Below are 19,243 nucleotides of genomic sequence, written 5' to 3'. Positions count from 1 at the left end.
ATAGTAAAGATTCAATAAATTGTTAGTAAGCACCTTTTCTACTTCCTGCTTTTTTCGCTATATCAGTGACATGGAAATGGTGCATGCCAGCCATGCTTCCTTTTTACATGTGTGCTAAAAAGCTTAAGGAGGTCTCATTTAAATAATCCCAATCAAGGGCTTCCCTGGTGGCGCAGTGGTTGAGAGTCTGCCTGCTGATGCAGGGGACACGTGTTTGTGCCCCAGTCCGGGAAGATCCCACATGCCACGGAGCAGCTAGGCCCATGAGCCATGGCCGCTGAGCCTGCGCGTGCGGAGCCTGTGCTCCACAACGGGAGAGGCCACAACAGTGAAAGGCCCACGTGCCGCAAAAAAATAATAATAAAAATAAAATAAAATAAAAATAATCCCAATCAAGATTAGGAGTACCCAACATAGTACATAGTATATAGAAGTTCAATAATAGGAATTAACAGAATACATGATGATATCCGAACGTGGTAGCACCGAGTATAATCCCAAAGGAAAGTTACTCAAGAAATAAGGAGAACAATGTAGAAGCGATTTCCGAGCTAAGGGAACGTGCCTTTTGCTGTAGGTTATCTTCTTCAAATAATCAGCTTTAATCTAAATTCAGAGGCTCTTTAGCGAGGAAGCATCATTCATTCTTCATTGGTGCTGACCTCTTTTCAAGAAACATTCCTTCTTAACAACTTCTTCTAGAATGTACAAATCTAGACCCAATCAGAGACTTGATATCAAAACCATTAAGTAGTTTGTTTAATTGTTTGGAGACTGTCACCACCTTAGAGAGCTGAAGCAAATTAAATTAAAACCTAAGAAGAGAGAAATTCATTTCTTTTAGCCACTTACTGTATTCTCCATAGGTAGCTCGGATCCGCAGGGCTGTGAGGTTCCGCAGTAACCTCCGATACTCAAAGTAACTCAGCTGGGGGCTCCAATTACTGCTTGGATTTTCATTTAATCTGCATGATTTAAAAGCAAAAGCTGAAAAATCCAACTCTTATCAAATCTTATAATGCGTATAACCGATACAAATTATGCCTGAGAATGGGGGAATAGCTAAGCCCCTTCACAGCCCTGCTTGTATGGGGATGAAGGACTGGTAGCCACATCCTCATAGGCACAAGCCTGGAAATTTCTCACTCCATGGGGAGTGCAAGCCCCACAGGATTTGATGGAGGGCATCCCAGTGCAGGAAGCCGAGCTCCTGGGGTCACAGCATCCAGTGCTGGTCCAAGTCCTCAGAGACCACTTTCTATTCTTGGTCACATAAAACCTAATAGCAGGAACATCTCTGAGTTCCAGAAGCTCTGATCCTCAAGAGCCATCATTCATTTTTGGTTTTGTTGTTTAAATGATTTGTAATCTGAGCACATTTCACCTCCTGTTTTCAAAAGTCAGTTTCCACCTTCTACACTGTCCACAACTAATACTTCCTAGTTTGCCATCATGTTGCCTCAGTGCATCACATCACCAGCCCCTGTACTATTCTTCTTTATGTTGTTTTGATTTCTACTGGAATAGCTCTTCCAGGAACAATACTAACCCTTTTGTTTCATCCACTGATTCGTGAAATAACCATTTACTGTGCACTTGGTTTGAGCCAGAAGCTGTATCAGGACGGAGGATACAAAGACAAGTAGAGTGAGGTGATCAGTGTCTCCCAGGGGTGGCGGGTAAACAAATAATTATGATACAATGCAGAAAGGGCTATAACAAAGGCATGAACAGGATGCCATAGATACTCAGGATGGACTGTAACTTTACCTAGGATTCTGAGAAGGCTAATACAAAGGAAAAACCTGTAAGCTGAATCTTAAAGAGTAAGTTTACCAAGCTGAGAAGGTGGGAATGGGTGTTCCATCGTGGAGAGCTGGGTGTTTGTATTGTTAGAATAAGTTGCACTCAGTTATTTAAGAACACATTGTGTGTGTGCTGTGGGTCTTCTATTCTCTATTACCTTTACCTCTGCCCTGGGGTAGGTCCCCAACAACCCTCACTCGAATCACTGTGAATATGTCCTGGTGGTTCAATTAAAGACCCTACACAAACTGTCCTCCACACAGTATTTGCACCCAACCTTCACACCTGATCACGCCAATTCTCGACTTCCAATCTCTCAATAGCTTTCCATCATCTTGTAGGCATGGGCAAGATCTCAGCACCTTGACATGACATCCAAGAACCACCATGCTGGGTCTTTTTCCAGCGTTTTCAATCTTATCTGCCCATCTCCCCTATACACGCTGTGTTCCAGCCATAAATACCGCTTATCAATCCCCTGTATTATGCCTTTCCACATTCCCACATATACTCACATGTACGGGTTGTACTGATTTTGTCCCTGGGAAAGCCCTGTGCTTCTTCCTGTTCTCAGTCCATACTGCGTCCTTAGTAATGCTTTTCCAGGCAGAACTAAGACTTTTTCCTCTCCTCCCAACTCCCCATGAGCATGCACCACCACTGAAGAGATTTTGTATTGTGTTATGTTTGTTTTTTGACATGTTACATATCCTACTAGACAAGAGCTCTTGAAGGACAAAGACCACGTTTCTTCATCTTGAATTCTCAGCCTCTGACACAGTACTAAGCACTTAATAGGCACAGCCCCCTCCCCTGAACTCTCTGTACCCACCATTCAAAATTCCCATTCTAGAGAGAAAATATTTGCAAATGATATATTTGATAAGGGATTAATACCCAAAACATACACATAACGTATACAACTCAACATCAAAAAAACAAACAGCTTAATTAAAAAGTGGACAGAGGACCTCAATGAACAGTTTTCCAAAGAAGGCATACAGGTGGCCAGCAGACACATGAAAAGATGCTCAACATCACTAATCATCAAAGAAATGCACATCAAAACCACAAGGAGATATCATCTCACACCTGTCAGAATGGCTATTATCAAAAAGACAACAAATAACAAGTGTTAGCAAGGATGTGGAGAAAGGGGAATGTTTGTGCACTGTTAATGGGAATGTAAATTGATGCAGGCACTATGAAAAACAGTATGGAGGTTCCTCAAAAGAGTAAAAATAGAACTACCATATGATCCAGCAAGTCTACTTCTGGGTATTCTTCTGAAAAAAACAAGAATACCAATTCAAAAAGCTATATGCATCCCTATGTTCACTGCACCATTATTTACAATAGCCAAGATATGGAAAGTATCCATCAATAGTGGATAAAGAAGATGTGGTATATATGTATGTATGTATGTGTGTGTGTGTGTGTGTGTGTGTATATATATATATATATATATATATATATGCAATGGAATATTACTCAACCATAAAAAAGAATGAAATCTTGCCATTTGCAACAGCATGGATGGACCTAGAGGGTATTATGCTAAGTGAAATAATTCAGACAAAGAAAGACAAATACCATATGACTTCATTTATATGTGAAATCTAAAAAACAAACAGAACAGAACAAAAACAGACTCATAGATACAGAGAACAAACAGGTATTTGCCAGAAGGGAGGGTGTGGGGGGATGAGTGAAATAGGTGAGGGAGATTAAGAGGTACAAACTTCCAGTTATAAAATAAATGAGCCACGGGGATGAAATGTACACCCTGGGGAATATAGTCAATAATGTAATAACACTGTATGGTGACAGGTGGTAACTAGAATTATCAGGGTGATCGTTTTGTAATGTATAGAAATATCAAATCACTATGTTTTAGACCTGGAACTAGCATAGTGTTTAGGTCAATTATACTTCAAAAAATATCCCATTCCACAGGATAACATGTAACCTCCTTAGACACACATGGGGCCATCCATGACCTTACCTCAGCCTCTTTCTCTGACCTCACTTCTCACTGTATTCCTCTCCCTGACCCCATGCTCCACTCATGCTTAACCACTTAGAATTTACTAAATGTACGAAACTTCCTCAAACATACTTCTTCTGCCATGTTAACCTTCCCCCCTTTTCTTTCCTTAAAGAGTGGCTCTTCACTTGTCACGTCTTCTTGGGAAGCTTTCCTTGATCCCTCCAGTGTGAGTTACTGATATCTCCTGTGTGTGTTCAAAGCACCTGTGTCCACCTTATCCCTTACAAGCTGCACTGTAATCATCTGTTTATTTTTCTCCCCCATTAGCCTGTCCGGGGCTTGTGGGCAGCAATCATGACCTGTCTCAGCACATAACACCATGTTTGGTACATAAAAGGTGCTCAGAAAAGCTTGTTGAACCAATGAATGATGACTGGATGAACAAAGGAATCAGACTTCAGTCACAGTTTGCTCTCTTTGACCCACTTGTAGTCTCTCTCTTTACCTGAAAGTGTAAGTCTTGGTGATCCCGCAAGGCAGTGTCTTGCCAGGTGGAATCAAGGGAGCTGTGATCCATAGACCAGCACCTTCCAGGATCACGTCATGGGCGGATGGGTGTCTGCCTCCCCTGTCCACACGGTAGTCAAAAGACAGGCTTTGCCCATAGCTCACCTGTTGATTCCCAAGAAATTTGGCTGTGAAATAGAATTTGAAAAGATTGAGGTCAGTTCTGAGACTGGAGAAGCAAAGGAGTGAGTAAGTTTCCATCGATGTTGGCAATTTCTCTTGGGGTCCTACGTTACCCACCCATCACCCTTCCCCAGCCACTCTGCCAGAAGAGCCAGTTCATGGCAGTGGACATGGCCGTGCAGCTCTTGGCCACAAAGAAGGGTTAGTTACTGAAACGCTAAAAGGGCCTCATTATAAGACAATTACATCCATTACATGATTCATACCCTTTCCCCTATGACAGACCAGTATGTAAAGATCCCAGGTCTATCAGCAATAATACCATTTGTTACATAATGCTTTCTAGTTTACAGAATACTTTCACTGACATCATCACATTTGATGGCAGTAATTCGTGGAGGTTGTCATTATTCTTCCCATTCAACAGCTGAGGGAACTGAAGTTTGGAAAGGTTAAGAGGCCACCTTGCCCAGGAATCACATATTAGCTAAGGATATGAACTAGGATTAAAATTCTAGCCAGAGGGGCTTCCCTGGTGGCTCAGTGGTTGAGAATCCGCCTGCCAATGTAGGGTCACGGGTTTGAGCCCTGGTCCGGGAAGATCCCACATGCCGCGGAGAAACTAAGCCTGTGTGCCACAACTACTGAGCCTGCGCTCTAGATCCCATGAGCCACAACTACTGAAGCCTGTGAGCCACAACTACTGAAGCCCGCACGCCTAGAGCCCATGCCCCGCAACAAGATAAGCCACCGCAATGAGAAGCCCGTGCACCGCAATGAAGAGTAGGCCCCACTCGCCGCAACTAGAGAAAGCCTGCATGCAGCAACGAAGACCCAACGCAGCCAAAAATAAATTAATTAATTAATCAATCAATTAATTAATTAATTAAAAAATTCTAGCCAGAGCTTTTCCATCCAGCTTCTCTGACTAATGTATATTTTTAACATTTACAAGCAGTTTAAAGCTCTGAGAAATGCTTTCTTTTCACTTTTCCATCTGTTTCTCAGTAGACCCACAGATTTGACCACTGTCCTTATTTCTTGTCTTGATGGGAAACCTAGAAACTTCCCATTTGACTGAAGTAGGGATCTGAACCAGGGTCTGACCACCTGGACACCCAGTTCTGCTGTACTGTGCCATGATTTTGTCAAAAAGGGCTGAAGCCCCAATTGTCTTCTGGAGATACTGCTGCCCAGAACACTAAGTGATAAGATGTCCACATTTTCTAACCCCATTTTTCTATCCTGACTTCTTAGTCTTCTAAGTTGGCTTCTACAGGAAAAATACCATACATACCAGGAGCTATAAAATAGAGAGGGTCTGACTGTCGTGCTGAGCTAAACACATCTCGATGGCGTTGTGACCATTGGAGTTTTGCAGGAGACCCATTTCTTTGGACAGCCTTCCAGCCATCAACATCTGAAACACAAATACAACCACTCCGCATTTGGACAAACCCCAATATCTACTGAGTTAAACAAGGCAAGACTTGATTGCTACTCACTAGCAGTGAGTAACAAGTGGGGATTTCTTAATGTTTCCACATTCGTGAACCATCCTCAAAACCCCCTATGCACCTCTCTACTTTGTATTCACCTTCACCCACTCCTGCCCTACAGCTGCTGTGACTTCTTGTCTCTGAGTCTGACTCTTGGAATAAGAGAGCATGTTTTCATCTGCCTATAATTTGTATTTTTATTTTATTTACATAAACAGGGTCTGGCCTTAGTGAGGTAAGAGGGTCCAGTATGTTCAAAGAGAAACTCAGAGTTGAAATCATATTAATCTCCTGTATTTTTAGAGTGTTTGTAGCTTGGTAACTAATTTCACATAAATTAACTCGTTTGGCGTATGTGAAAGCGGTATTATTAGTGAATGTGAATTCCAGGAAGACTCATGTTAAGCCCTTCAATCCAAAAGAATGATTCTTTTGTAGTTTTAAAATAGATGGGATGGGAAATGCAGGGAGATGAAAATCTGGTCTCTTTTTAGTTATTTTTTTAAGTTATTCATAAGCTGGTCTGAGTAAACTATTCAGCTATAACTTTTACAAGACACTAGGCTCTTCCTTATTGCCTCACAAAATAATATACATTTAAAGTGAGAAGAGAGTTGCTAAAGATGACTCAAGGACCCCATCCTGCGGACAGAAGTCTATAAGCACAAAACCCTATACAACATTAGAAGCAAAAAAAACCTAGAAAACAGATCGCTTTACCTTGATGGAAGGTAGAGGTGATTTTATGGACACTGTAGTCTCCAGAGCTTTGGCAGCTGGCTGAATGCCCGTAGCAAAAACACTGGGTACAGCCCTCAGGGTTTCCCCCATCCAGGTGGTAGTAACCTGGTCGGCACCTGCAGTGATGTTTTAGAAATCAGGACAATATTATAGGTTATTTCTTGTCCCTATAGAGAATATGATGACTGATCATTTCTACTTTCTCTTCCACCCGGCCCATTAATTCCCAGAGGTGAGAAATACTAAGTTGCACATACCACCCCCCACTCCCAGACCCCCTGATGGACAAGTCACAGCTCCCCATTAAGAAAGCACAAAAGGGCTTCCCTGGTGGTGCAGTGCTTAAGAATCCACCTGCCAATGCAGGGGATATGGGTTCGATCCCTGGTCCAGGAAGATCCCACATGCCACGGAGCAACTAAGCCCATGCGCCATAGCTACTGAGCCTGTGCTCTAGGGCCCACGAGCCACAACTACTGAGCCTGCACGCCTAGAGCCTGTGCTCCACAACAAGAGAAGCCACCACAATGAGAAGCCCGTGCACCGCAACAAAGAGTAGCCCCGCTCGCCGCCACTAGAGAAAGCCTGGGCACAGCAACGAAGACCCAACACAGTCAATTAATTAATTAATTAATTGATTGATTAATTTTAAAAAAAAGCATGAACAATATTCACTTTCTCTTGCTCTGGTAAAGCAGTACCACGTTTGACGTGACGGTCTGGAAACAGTGATTTTTCCCATCCTTGGTGAGAAATTGAGTGGGCAAGACAGGGAGGGGTCAGGTAGGGATATGCAGAGCTGGCCCTGTCCTGGAGTAAGTATTTAACGGGGGCAAAAGGGTGGGAAGTGGGGGCCAGCAAAAGAAAGGCAAATGCTCCCGCCCCAGCACCCACTCAGCTGTACTGACCCCTCCCAGACCACCCTCCCTGGCATTGCCCACCATCCCTGCCCCCTGTACCTAGGCTCTGATCCCCAGCGGAGGGGGCAGGTGAGGTTATGCCAAAAAAGGATGGCTAGAGGCTCCTACAAAAGCAGAATGTAGGCTGGCCTCCCCTCTGCTCCTAGCTCAAGCCCTCCGGTGACTTCTCTGAGGACCGCAGCTGGCAGACAAGTCCCGGAGGCTGGGGTCATAGAGGAGAGGGCAGGGGAAGCCGGGAAGGATTTGTTTTCTTCTCTGTTCAAGTTAACGACATCCTTCTACATGAAATAATGGTAGTTTCATTTATCATTTATTTAGCACTTGTGATATGCCAGGCACCTTACTTATGCTCCCTCATTTAATCCTCACTACAACCTTATGAGATAGGAATTGTTATTTCCAATTTTCTTAGATGATAAGGCCAGAGAGGTTAAGAAACGTGTTCAAGGTCATACAGCTGGTAAGTGGCTGAGACAAAATTCTAACTCAGGTATGTCTGTTGATAAATTACGTGGTCTAATCCACTGGACTATATGTCAAGAACATGTTCATTGTGCAAAATCACGGAAAAGCAGTTTAGCCGTGAACAACAGATGCTTCAGAAACCAGCTGTAAATAAATAAGTTGGGTTTTTTTTTTCCTATAGAGAAGGGGTTTAAAAAATCATTATAGTTTCTGTGGAGGAAACCTTCAGATTAAAAACCAAGGAAGGAAGGAAAGAAGGAAGGAAGGAGGGAGGGAGGAGGGGAGGAAAGAAGTGGGGGGGCACAGAAAGCGTGGAGAGGGAAAGATAAAGGAAGGGAGGTGGGGGGAGGGAAGTGAAGGGAATCAGGCAAAACGAAACCACAGTGTTTAAGGATGTACTTGGGTAATTAATTATGAAGAAAAGTAAGTAAGTCAGAATAGTGGTGACTTCTAGGAAGGAGGGAGGGTGTTATGAGGCTGGCATATTTTTAGCAAAGGTCTATTTCATATAATTGGTGCTGCTGACAACATTTTATGTGACTTTCTATTTCTGTGTTCTATTTTGAAATTTAAAATGCTTTCAAAAAGTGACTCCTTTTTTAACACTTAAAGCTATGTTTCCTCACCCCCCCACCTCAGCAGCAAAGAACCCCCTGAAAACAAAAGCCAGGAATGTACCTGGCATTTCCTCTGCCCAGGGATATGAGACTGGCAGGATGCCAAAGAACTGCTTTCTTTCTTTTAAGGAAATAAGGGGGAAGCCTTTACCTCTGGGGCCTACCTCGCAGCCCTCTGCTCACAACAATCTCAGGAGAGGGAAGAGTTTTAAGTCTGGGTACAGTTTGTACTTAAGGAATTTCCTGTAGCAGCAACTGAAGGTGGATCGACCTGGCTGCACCACTTGTCCCAACGTGGTTTGGGACCCAAAGGGCTCTTACGTCTCCCCCACTAGTTCACGTGTGTGCATATAACCACCATCCCAGCCCCGGTCCTTCTCAGCATGAGATGGTTATCTGTGGCCATACACTGCGATATTCCCACTTACTAAGATTTCCCCAACATGTTTAATTAGACCAGGCCTTTCCTGGGACCAGGTGGAGTCATGTGACCTCATCGCAGCATACCACCTTGCATAGAGCACCTGGGATTCAGAGCCAGCTGGCCAGGGACTCACTGGGGTCCTGTGCCTCTGTCACAGCATAAACAGAGAAGGGACCCAGAGCAAAAGCTTGGAGTCCAGTGAGATTTGGGGTCTTGGTTGCACCTTTTTTAAGGTTTAGCTTTTGAGGGAAGTCCCAGTGGTTAAGGCTCTGTGCTTCCAATGCAGGGGGCACGGGTTTGATCCCTGGTCGGGGAACTAAGATCCTCCACGCCATGCAGCACCGCCAAAAAGTAAAATTAAACATAAATAAATAAAGCCTAGTTTTTGAGGACGGGGGCAGGAAGAAGGTCATCAACATTTGTTAAGTGTCCCTTTTCCGTAATTGCACTCAGAGGATGAATTCTCACGCTAGTTGCCAAGGGACACCCTGCTGTGCCCGTAGGGTCACAGTTCACACAGACCTATCACAGCGCCCTCCGGTGACAGCTGGCTTACAGACACAGCGGCCTGTGTCACAGGGCCCCGAGATGCCAGCTGGATCACAGTCACACTTGGAGTCTCTGAGAAAGAAGAAAAAGAAAATTAGGGATGTGTTTCCAAATACTTTGCAATTATACACCTGAAGATCAAGCACTCATAAGCAAATGTCACCAACTTGAGTCAATCTTTCATCTTCAGTGAGGCCTCTCTTAGCTATTCTTGTCCATGCTAATCTCTCTCAGAACCTTTAAGAATTCGTTTGTCCATGCTAGAGCTACTCAAAGTGTGGTCTGTGGCCAGCAGCCAGTCCAGGAACTGTTTGCTACCCAATCCTATAAAGAGGAGGGGGGCTTCCCTGGTGGCGCAGTGGTTGAGAGTCCGCCTGCCGAGGCAGGGGACGTGGGTTCGTGCCTTGGTCCGGGAGGATCCCACATGCCACGGAGCGGCTGGGCTTGTGAGCCATGGCCGCTAAGCCTGCGTGTCCGGAGCCTGTGCTCCGCAACGGGGGAGGCCACAACAGTGAGAGGCCCACGTACTGCAAAAAAAAAAAAAAAAAAAGAGGAGGGGTTTGCCCCAGAATGTAAACCACATTCATCACAAAACTGTTTAGTTTAGTTTGGTTGACTGTTTGGGTCAGTTGACATTAAAAAAAAAAAAAAAGTTGTCATTTGTTTCCCTATTGTTTAATTCAGTGGTGTCTGCTTTTATCGTGATTGATTCCATCTACTTGCTTTTGGTTCATTTAGTTCTTTCTTCTGGTGACACTTCTATTGACATATAATTCATACCATGTAATTCACCCATTTAAAGTATACAATTCAATGGGTTTTAGTTGACCCTCAGAGTTGTGCAACCAGCACCACAACCAAGTTTAGAACACTTTTATTACTCCAGAAAGATACCCCGTGTCCTTTAGGAATCACCCTCATTCCCTCCCTCCAGCCCTAGACAACCACTGACCAACTTTTGTCTCTGTAGATTTGCCTATTCTGAACATTTCCTATAAATGGAATGGAACAACATGTGGCCTTTTGTGTTTGGCTTCTTTCACTTAATATGTTTTCAAGATTCATCCATGTTGATTCAACCATGTATCAGTAGTTCCTTCTTTTTATGGCTGAATAAAATCCTGTAACGTGAATATACTAGTTTGTTCATCCATTCATTGGAATGGACATTTGGGTTGTTTCCACTTTTTAGCTATTATGAATAATGCTAATGTGAACATCTGTGGACAAGTTTCTGTGCAGATACGTATGTTTTCATATCTCTTGAACGTATACCTAGGAGTTAAATTGCTACTAGTTTCGCTGATTTTTTTTTTTTTGGTCGCAAGACTTTCTCGATGAAAAATAATCAGTATTTTCCTCATTTAATTTTAGCACAATCTCCTTGACTTGTGCAGACTAGAGCTTTGACTAATGACTGACTCATCAAAGCACCGGTATCTGTCACTGCGTTTGGCACATAAGCACATGTGTTTATCTCATGCATCTAAAACCAAGTCTGTTGTCTTTTCCCTACTGACCTGCTCCCCCTCTGACTGCCCCGTGACCCCAGCAAATCCTGCCAAGCCTGCATCTGACTCCTCATCCCTCACATTCCTCATCCAGTCAGATGTCAAGTCCCAACCAGCTTCCTGAAGATTTCTTTCCCAGTCTTCATCTTCCCACAGTATCCTCCCCATCTTGGTCCCTCTATACCATTATCAGGGTCCTCTGAGAAACATGTGTTCAGCATCTGCTGGTGGCTAAGCACCAGGGATAGTAAGAAATAGGAAATAGCCATGTTCTCTAGGAGTCTCAAGGCAGGGCAGATACATGAACAGCAATGGCAATAAAGCATAACGCCAGTGTAACTGAGCTGGAGCACCCTCTGTGTGCCTCTTCCTGCAGTGGTGAGCAAGACAAAGCCCAAGTGGGGCTTACATTCTAGTGGGAGAGACAGATAAACAGATGCATGTAGAAAATAAGAGACTGTAAAACAACAGAGTCAGAACACGGAGGGGTGGGGACTGGTCTGGAAGGCCTCTGTGAAGAGATGGACGAGGTGGGGATGGAGCCAGTGAAGCTCTGCATGGCTCTGAAGGAGGGAAGAGTGTTCTAGACCAAGGCCGAAGTCACATAGGCTTGGCTCCTTTGAAGAAGAAAAGGAAGGCTGGGAGGGGGTGAGAAATGGAGCAGTAGCCTAAGGCCAAGGCTGGAGGGGGCAGGAGGGTCTTGCAGGGCCCTACCTGCCTAGATAAGAAGTTTGGATCTCATTCTAGGTGGGCAAGGAGCTAATGGAAATTTGAAGCAGAGTTGGGATACAACTCACGTCATAGTTTACAAGGGTTTACAAAAGAGAGACAGGGCCCAGGGAGGGGTCAGGGAGGTCTGGGAGAGAACAAGCCACATAAAGGCCCGGATGGTAAGAGAACTTGGGCCAGTGGTAATGGGGATGGTGCAGGCATGGCTGCTGGGTGGGTCTCATAGGTGCAAGGGGCTGGAAACATGGGCAATGGGGAGGCGATTCCTCTGTGGGTGGCCTTCTAGCCAATGGCTTCCCTGTCAAGCTCCCCCTCCTCTAAGCCAGCCCAACACCCTGCCAGCTCTGCATCTCTGTGGGTTGGTCATGTGATTTCTAATGTATGCTCCACCTTCTTCCAAAAAGGAAGTTGAGGAGGGATAGAGAATGCTTCAAGCTAAAGGGGATTAAAATTATGCAGAAAGTTCTTCTACTCTGAGTCTGTTTATTTGAAACGAGTTCCAGGTTAAAATTTGAAGGACTCTTTACTTCCATCCTAGTTCATCTAAAGGAGGGGCAGTTGTCAGGGTGAAGACCACAGGCTCCAGAGACAAAACTCTGAGCCTGAATTTTCAGTCCACCCTCACCAGCAACACTGGGCATCTTATTTATCCTCTCACGATTTCAGTTTCTTATCTTTAACACAAGCATAAGGCTAATCCCAATTTTTTAGGATTATTGTGAGGAGTCAGTGAGATGACCCACGTGAGGTCCTCGAAACCGTGTTTCAGTAACTCAGTTAATCAGTAAATGTTAAGTGGTCCCTAATGTTGATACAATTGCCATTATTCACAGCGGAAGCCACAGTGACGGGGCAGGCACTTACAGGAGCCTCTGGTCTTGGGTGCACCCAGCCTCAGTGAGGGTGTGGAAGCCTGGCAGGCAGCGGTCACACCTGTCTCCTGTCACACCTGGCTTACAGCTGCATCGTCCAGCATTGTCACATCGAGCGCTAAGAGAACCTGTGACCACAAGGTAGGGAAAAGGAAAGAAGAAAAGGACATATTTAATTTATGCAACATCAGGAAGAAAATGTCACCCTGTGGGAGCTCAATAAATACTAAGTAATAACCACCACCTGCTGCTTCTAGTAATTCTTTCACATTATCCGGATATGCATCCACCCACTAGGGAAAAGTCCTGACAGCCAAGGATAGCTTCTTCAGGGAAAGGAACAGAAATGACTCCTGAACGCATTATTATTTATATATCTACTCTGGTTTCAACATTAAGTAGTTTGTCAAATCCTTGAGATCTCAAGAAGGGACATTGGTGAATGAGCACTTCGGCCTCCACAAAGACAGGATGAGAAAGTGAGCCACATTCTTCCTTATCTCTGGCAGGCAAACGCCATCTTTTAAGGGGCAGTGCTTGTATGGTATGATTTTAAGAGTACAAAAAAGCCTCTTAACCAAAAGCACCTCTACCTACCTGGAGTGGCAGAAATTCTCACCCTTGGAGCATCACCCCTTGTAAGGAGTGAAGACCCTGTGCATTTTACCTGGTTTGGGGCACTAGAGTACTTGTCCTATGATTAATTTTTTATAGACATGCTCTGTAAAATGGGACCTCGCAGACTGAGTATTGATGAAAGGCAAGAGGTGCTCAGGATAACAAAATGTGCCACTCTGGAATCCAGCCACCCCTCACCGCACCCCCTTCCACACCCCAGTTCCAGCCTCCATCTTCTCTCACCCGGACCCTGCCTCACACTCTTCCTCCCGCCTCCATCCTTGCCTCCCTATGCTCCATTCTCTCTACAGAAGCCAGAGTGCTCCTTTTCAAACGGAATTCAGATCATATGACTCGTCTGTTTAAGTCTTCCAGTGGGTCCCCACTCTGAGCGGAATAAAGTGCAAACTCTGTACCACGGCCTACAAACTCGACCTCTCTTGCTTCATCTCCCGCTCTCCTTCACTGAGATCCAGCTCCCCAGCTCCCCTCCCTGTTCCTGGAATGTGCCAACTGCTTCTCTCCTCTGGGCATTTGCACCTGCTTCTCCCTCAGCCTGGATGCTCTTTCCCCAGAACCTCCCCTCCTTGGCCCATTCTCAGCACTTAACATCTTGATTAAATATTACTTCCCTAGAGAAACCTTCACTGACTCTCATATCTAAAATATCCACCCCACTGCTCCCCCAGTCCTTAGCCCTGCTTACCAATGACTACCTCAGCTTATGTTCCCTGCTGTATCCCCAGCACCCAACACAAAGAAGAGGCTCAGAAATCTGTTGGATTCATTAACCCTTAAGAAAGAGGATGTGGCTATTGTGAAAGGAGTTAGGAAAAAGCCAAAAGATGAGGTGGAAGGTGGCTCACCCACTTGATAACTTCCCAGCAGTTGGCGAAATTATAAAGTAATCCTTATATTCCAACTAACTGTGATAATTAGGCTATTCATAATCTGTAAAGTCAACAGAACTCTAGCCATTAACTCCTTTTTTTTTTTTTCTAATTTCTTACCAGTCTGTGAACTTTTTTTTTTTTTTTTTTGCGGTACGTGGGCCTCTCACTGTTGTGGCCTCTCCCGCTGCGGAGCACAGGCTCTGGACGCGCAGGCTCAGCAGCCATGGCTCACGGGCCCAGCCGCTCCACGGCATGTGGGATCCTCCCAGACCGGGGCACGAACCCGCGTCCCCTGCGTCGGCAGGCGGACGCTCAGCCACTGCGCCACCAGGGAAGCCCCAGTCTGTGAACTTTTAATTCACTTGTGGATACAATTCAAATCAATAAAAGTACTGGCTCTGTATCTATAGCCGCAGGTGAAACATGAAATACATTAGTCACATTCACAGTTAGAGTCTGTGAAAGTCTCCATGTCAACTTTGTAACACTTGAAAGGGCCCTCAGTGATAATAACAGACACTACATTTTTTGAGCACCTGCTACGTGTGAGACACTGAATTGGGCGCTTTATATTAGCTCATCGTATCTACTGGTGAATTAAGAACTGATGGAAGGATAACAAATCCATTTGTGGATAATAGGGAGTTCTCAGAGGATCAGGCAGGTGGCGACGAGATCAGATGTGCAGTTTAGAAGGTCAACTCTAGAGCAACTGCAGGATGGCTTGGGGACAGGAGAGCAGCAGGCTCTCAGGGCAAAAATCCTCCCCTGACACGACGGCCCAGATTAGAGGAGTCTGGATGAGAAGGGGAGGAGGCACATGCTGTGAGAGCCACCGCAGATGTAGAATGAACAGACCTGGGATATGGATGATGGTGGGGGGGGTCAACATAGACGACAGCAGGTCCCCAGAGGGCACCGCTAGATATGAGGCTCCTGACAAACCAGAGAAGGCCAGAGGAGGAACAGGGCCTCACAGTGAATCATCAAGAGAAGATAACCAGGGCTTCCCTGGTGGCGCAGTGGTTGAGAGTCCGCCTGCCGATGCAGGGGACACGGGTTCGTACCCCTGTCCGGGAAGATCCCACATGCCGCAGAGCGGCTGGGCCTGTGAGCCATGGCCGCTGAGCCTGCGCGTCCGGAGCCTGTTCTCCACAACGGGAGAGGCCGCAATAGTGAGAGGCCCGCGTAGCTCAAAAAAAAAAAAAAAAAAAAAAGAGAAGATAACCAGTTTAGTTTGGGACACAATGAACTTAGGTGAAACCGTTCATCTGGAGCTCAAGAAAGAGGCTGCAGATGAAGACTTAGGAGCCTTCAGCCCACAGGCAGAACAGGAAGCTATAGCAAGTGTAAGGTCACTCTGGGAGCAGATAGAGGAGGGGAAGGTGCCTTGGACAGAAATGGAACCTCACTGATTAAGGAAAAGGTGATGGGAGCAGGGAGAAGTCTCACGGAGGAGAATTCTGGGAAGAGTTAAGGGAGAAGGAAGAGGGGATGGTTTTCAGGATCTAAGGCAAGAGAGCATTTAACAAGATGAGAGTGAGGAAAGACCACTGGGGTTGGCACTTAGAGACAAACAGCAGACAGGGCTAAGAAGGTAAATTCCTGTTTGAATTTATGCTCTGATGAGTAACATTAAATGTTCCTTCTTTAATACCATTTAATTATTTTTAACATAAAGGGGTGTTAATCTGGGACCCAGAAACACATTGTTTTTCTCCATTCAAATTAATGGAAATTATGCTTTCAATTTAAGAAAACTCTCCCTACAGTAGTTTTTCAGAAACAAATTATTCTTTTTTTTTTAATTTTATTTATTTTTGGCTGCGTTGGGTCTTCATTGCTGAGCTCAGGCTTTCTCTGGTTGTGGAGAGAAGGGGCTACACTTCGTTGCAGCGTGAGGGCTTCTCATTGCGGTGGCTTCTCTTGTTGCGGGGCACAGGCTAGATCTAGGTTCGGGGGGCTTCAGAAGTCGTAGCACGTAGGCTCAGTAGTTGTGGCGCACGGGCTTAGTTGTTCCACGGCGTGTGGGATCTTCCTGGACCAGGGATCGAACCTGTGTACCCTGCATTGGCAGGCGGATTCTTAACCACTCTGCCGCCAGGGAAGTCCCAACAAATTATTCTTATAAGGTGGAGAAGACTGTACTTTATTTAGGGGTTTTTCCCAAACAGCCCTAAACAGTACTGTACAAAACAGTCTTCTGATGGGTATTAACAGTCATGTCATGGAAATAGGCATTCTGTGTTCAAAAGAGTTTGGGAAATGGTATGTCCTAAATCTTTCAGAGATTTACAACATAACAGCACATTCAGTAAGCATGAATCTTGTTTAACTTTCTAATGCCAGTGTTTCCAAACATTCTTTGACATTCTTACAGGCAACGCCTATTATTATCTTGGGAAACACAATATTCCATAGGACATTATGTAGAGAATACTGTTCTAGAAGCTGGGGGACATGAAAAGAGCCCAGGCTTTGGGGTCCAACAATTCTCACCTCAAATACCAGCTCTGTCACTGATTAGCTGTGTGTCCTTGGGCAAAGGGCTCCTCATCCCTTCTTTAAGTGGGGACAACCATACCTTGTAGAGCTGTTGTAAAACTTTGAACTAAAATATATGAAGGGCCTTGGACCTAGAGACTGTCATACAGAATGAAGTAAGTCAGAAAGAGAAAAACAAATACCGTATGCTAACACATATATATGGAATCTAAAAAAAAGAAAAGAAAACAGTCAGAAGAACCTAGGAGCAAGACGGGAATAAAGACACAGACACACTAGAGAATGGACTTGAGGATACGGGGAGGGGGAAGGGTAAGCTGTGACAAAGTGAGAGAGTGGCATGGACATATATACACTACCAAACGTAAAATAGATAGCTAGTGGGAAGCAGCCGCATAGCACAGGGAGATCAGCTCGGTGCTTTGTGACCACCTAGAGGGGTGGGATAGGGAGGGTGGGAGGGAGGGAGACGCAAGAGGGAAGAGATATGGGGACATATGTATATGTATAACTGATTCACTTTGTTATAAAGCAGAAACTGACACAAGATTGTAAAGCAATTATACTCTAATAAAGATGTTAAAATAAATAAATAAAATATATGAAGGGCCTAATTCCACATCTCACACATAGTAGGTGCTCAAAAAAGTAGTTTATACTCGTATCTTCTAGGCCTCCTTCAAGCCTTGCAAAGTTGACATGGAAACGTACACAGGCCCTTACTGTGAATAGGACTGATTTATTTCATGTTCCCAAACTTCCAAAATAATAGCACTGGGTTTTCAGAGTATCTCATTACAATAAAAATACCTGTCCCAATTCCTACATCATGAGCTATTCTTAGGGACTATGAACAATTGGGGTTAAAGGACAGATGAAGAACAGCTTACTGTTTCAATAAGCACTTTCAGGACTTATGTAATACAGTCTACATGCATCTGAGGACTCACAAAGGTATTCTAAAATGACTAATATTTAAAATTTAAACCAAGAGAGCTTGCTTCCTTTTGAGAACCCTTTAAAAATATACACGCTTGCATTTTTAAATAGCACTATTATTATGATTATTTAATCATTATATTTAATAATAATTAAATTATTATCTAAGACATGTCTTAAATAATAACTCAAATGTTTTAGTCTTGAGTAATCCACTGCCTGGGTCATATATATGTAAAAAAAAAATAAAATTAAGAGAACAAGCCCAGGGGCTTCCCTGGTGGCGCAGTGGTTGAGAGTCCGCCTGTGGATGCAGGGGACACGGGTTTGTGCCCCGGTCCGGGAAAATCCCACATGCCGCGGAGCGGCTAGGCCTGTGAGCCATGGCCGCTGAGCCTGCGCATCCGGAGCCTGTGCTCCACAATGGGAGAGGCCACAACAGTGAGAGGCCCACATACCGCAAAAAAAAAAAAAGAGAGAACAAGCCCAATATCATTGATGTCTACATAAATCTCAAGAATTTAGGTATTGGGGAGGAAAACACACACACACACACACACACACACACACACACACACACGGTGAATTTCAAAGTATCCACAAAACGTTATCAGGGTTATAAGAATTGAGGATAATTCAGCCCTGTTGCTGAGCCCACAAAATCATCACTTAAAAATAAGCCTAGTTGCTATGTTTAGGAGAAATTGATATGACATCCAAAATCTGTGACCACTTTGGGGATTATGAATGCTGTTGGCTTCATTTGCCATGCAGGGAATGGTAGCTTTTGGTAAGATGAATTCTGCGTTTGAAATTGAATATACAACAAATTCCCTTGGGAAGTTACTATTTGAAAGTGAAAAATACCTCCTGGCTGGTTGGGCAACTGAGAAATCACATAGGGAATTAAATTTGTGCCACCGATTTAGTGACCTGTGCAGCCAACATGTAGCCAGAGATGGTGCATGGTGGGTACAGTCCCTGCCACCAACATGCCACTCAGCCCTCGTTTCATAAATTCCCTCTCTAAGCCTCTGATACCTCATTTGTAAAATGAACATCATAATAGCACCCCCTTCATAGGGTTATTTGTGAAGATTAAATTAATTACTGGATGAAAGCATTTAGAAAAGTGCCTGGCATAGAGTAAGTGTGTAATGCATGGTAGCTATCATACAAGATATAAATCATCGCTGGGCTCCACTGCTTCCTACTAGGCTGTTCACCCTGAGTCTGAGATATCTATTCCCCCAAAGAAAAGAAAGAGCCAGGCTCACTGTTGCTGGGTGGGCAATGGACTACACAGTGTAAAAGAAATGATGGCGTGGTAAAGCTTCATTACCATCTCTTTTTGCTAGGCTGCAGGCTCCTTGTCTATTCTGAGACTAATAACCTTGTCTTCAGGCCAGGCTTTCCAGCAGAGCCAATTATATTTCTCATCACATTCTCGCTGATTATTTTGCTGGGATGACCCA

At 44.5% G+C, this 19,243-nt stretch overlaps 1 protein-coding gene across 1 annotated transcript in view; it reads right to left on the bottom strand.

Annotated features, from left to right (window-relative positions):
• LAMC2 (laminin subunit gamma 2) overlaps positions 1-19,243 on the bottom strand; it is a 62,151-nt gene that overhangs the window by 21,901 nt on the left and 21,007 nt on the right. Inside the window, exons 4-9 of the mRNA XM_081226480.1 lie at positions 12,806-12,941; positions 9,675-9,773; positions 6,706-6,842; positions 5,784-5,906; positions 4,302-4,491; positions 853-965 (exon numbers count right to left, since the gene is read on the bottom strand). Of these exons, the coding sequence (XP_081082606.1) occupies positions 853-965; positions 4,302-4,491; positions 5,784-5,906; positions 6,706-6,842; positions 9,675-9,773; positions 12,806-12,941 (798 nt within the window). The remainder of the gene's footprint in view (positions 1-852; positions 966-4,301; positions 4,492-5,783; positions 5,907-6,705; positions 6,843-9,674; positions 9,774-12,805; positions 12,942-19,243) is intronic.

Source organism: Mesoplodon bidens (assembly GCF_964165515.1).
Source record: "Mesoplodon bidens genome assembly, chromosome: 2".
NCBI classification, from domain to species: Eukaryota; Metazoa; Chordata; class Mammalia; order Artiodactyla; family Ziphiidae; genus Mesoplodon; species Mesoplodon bidens.
Note: the sequence above shows the minus strand (reverse complement) of the source record. Positions and strands in the feature narration are given on the sequence as shown.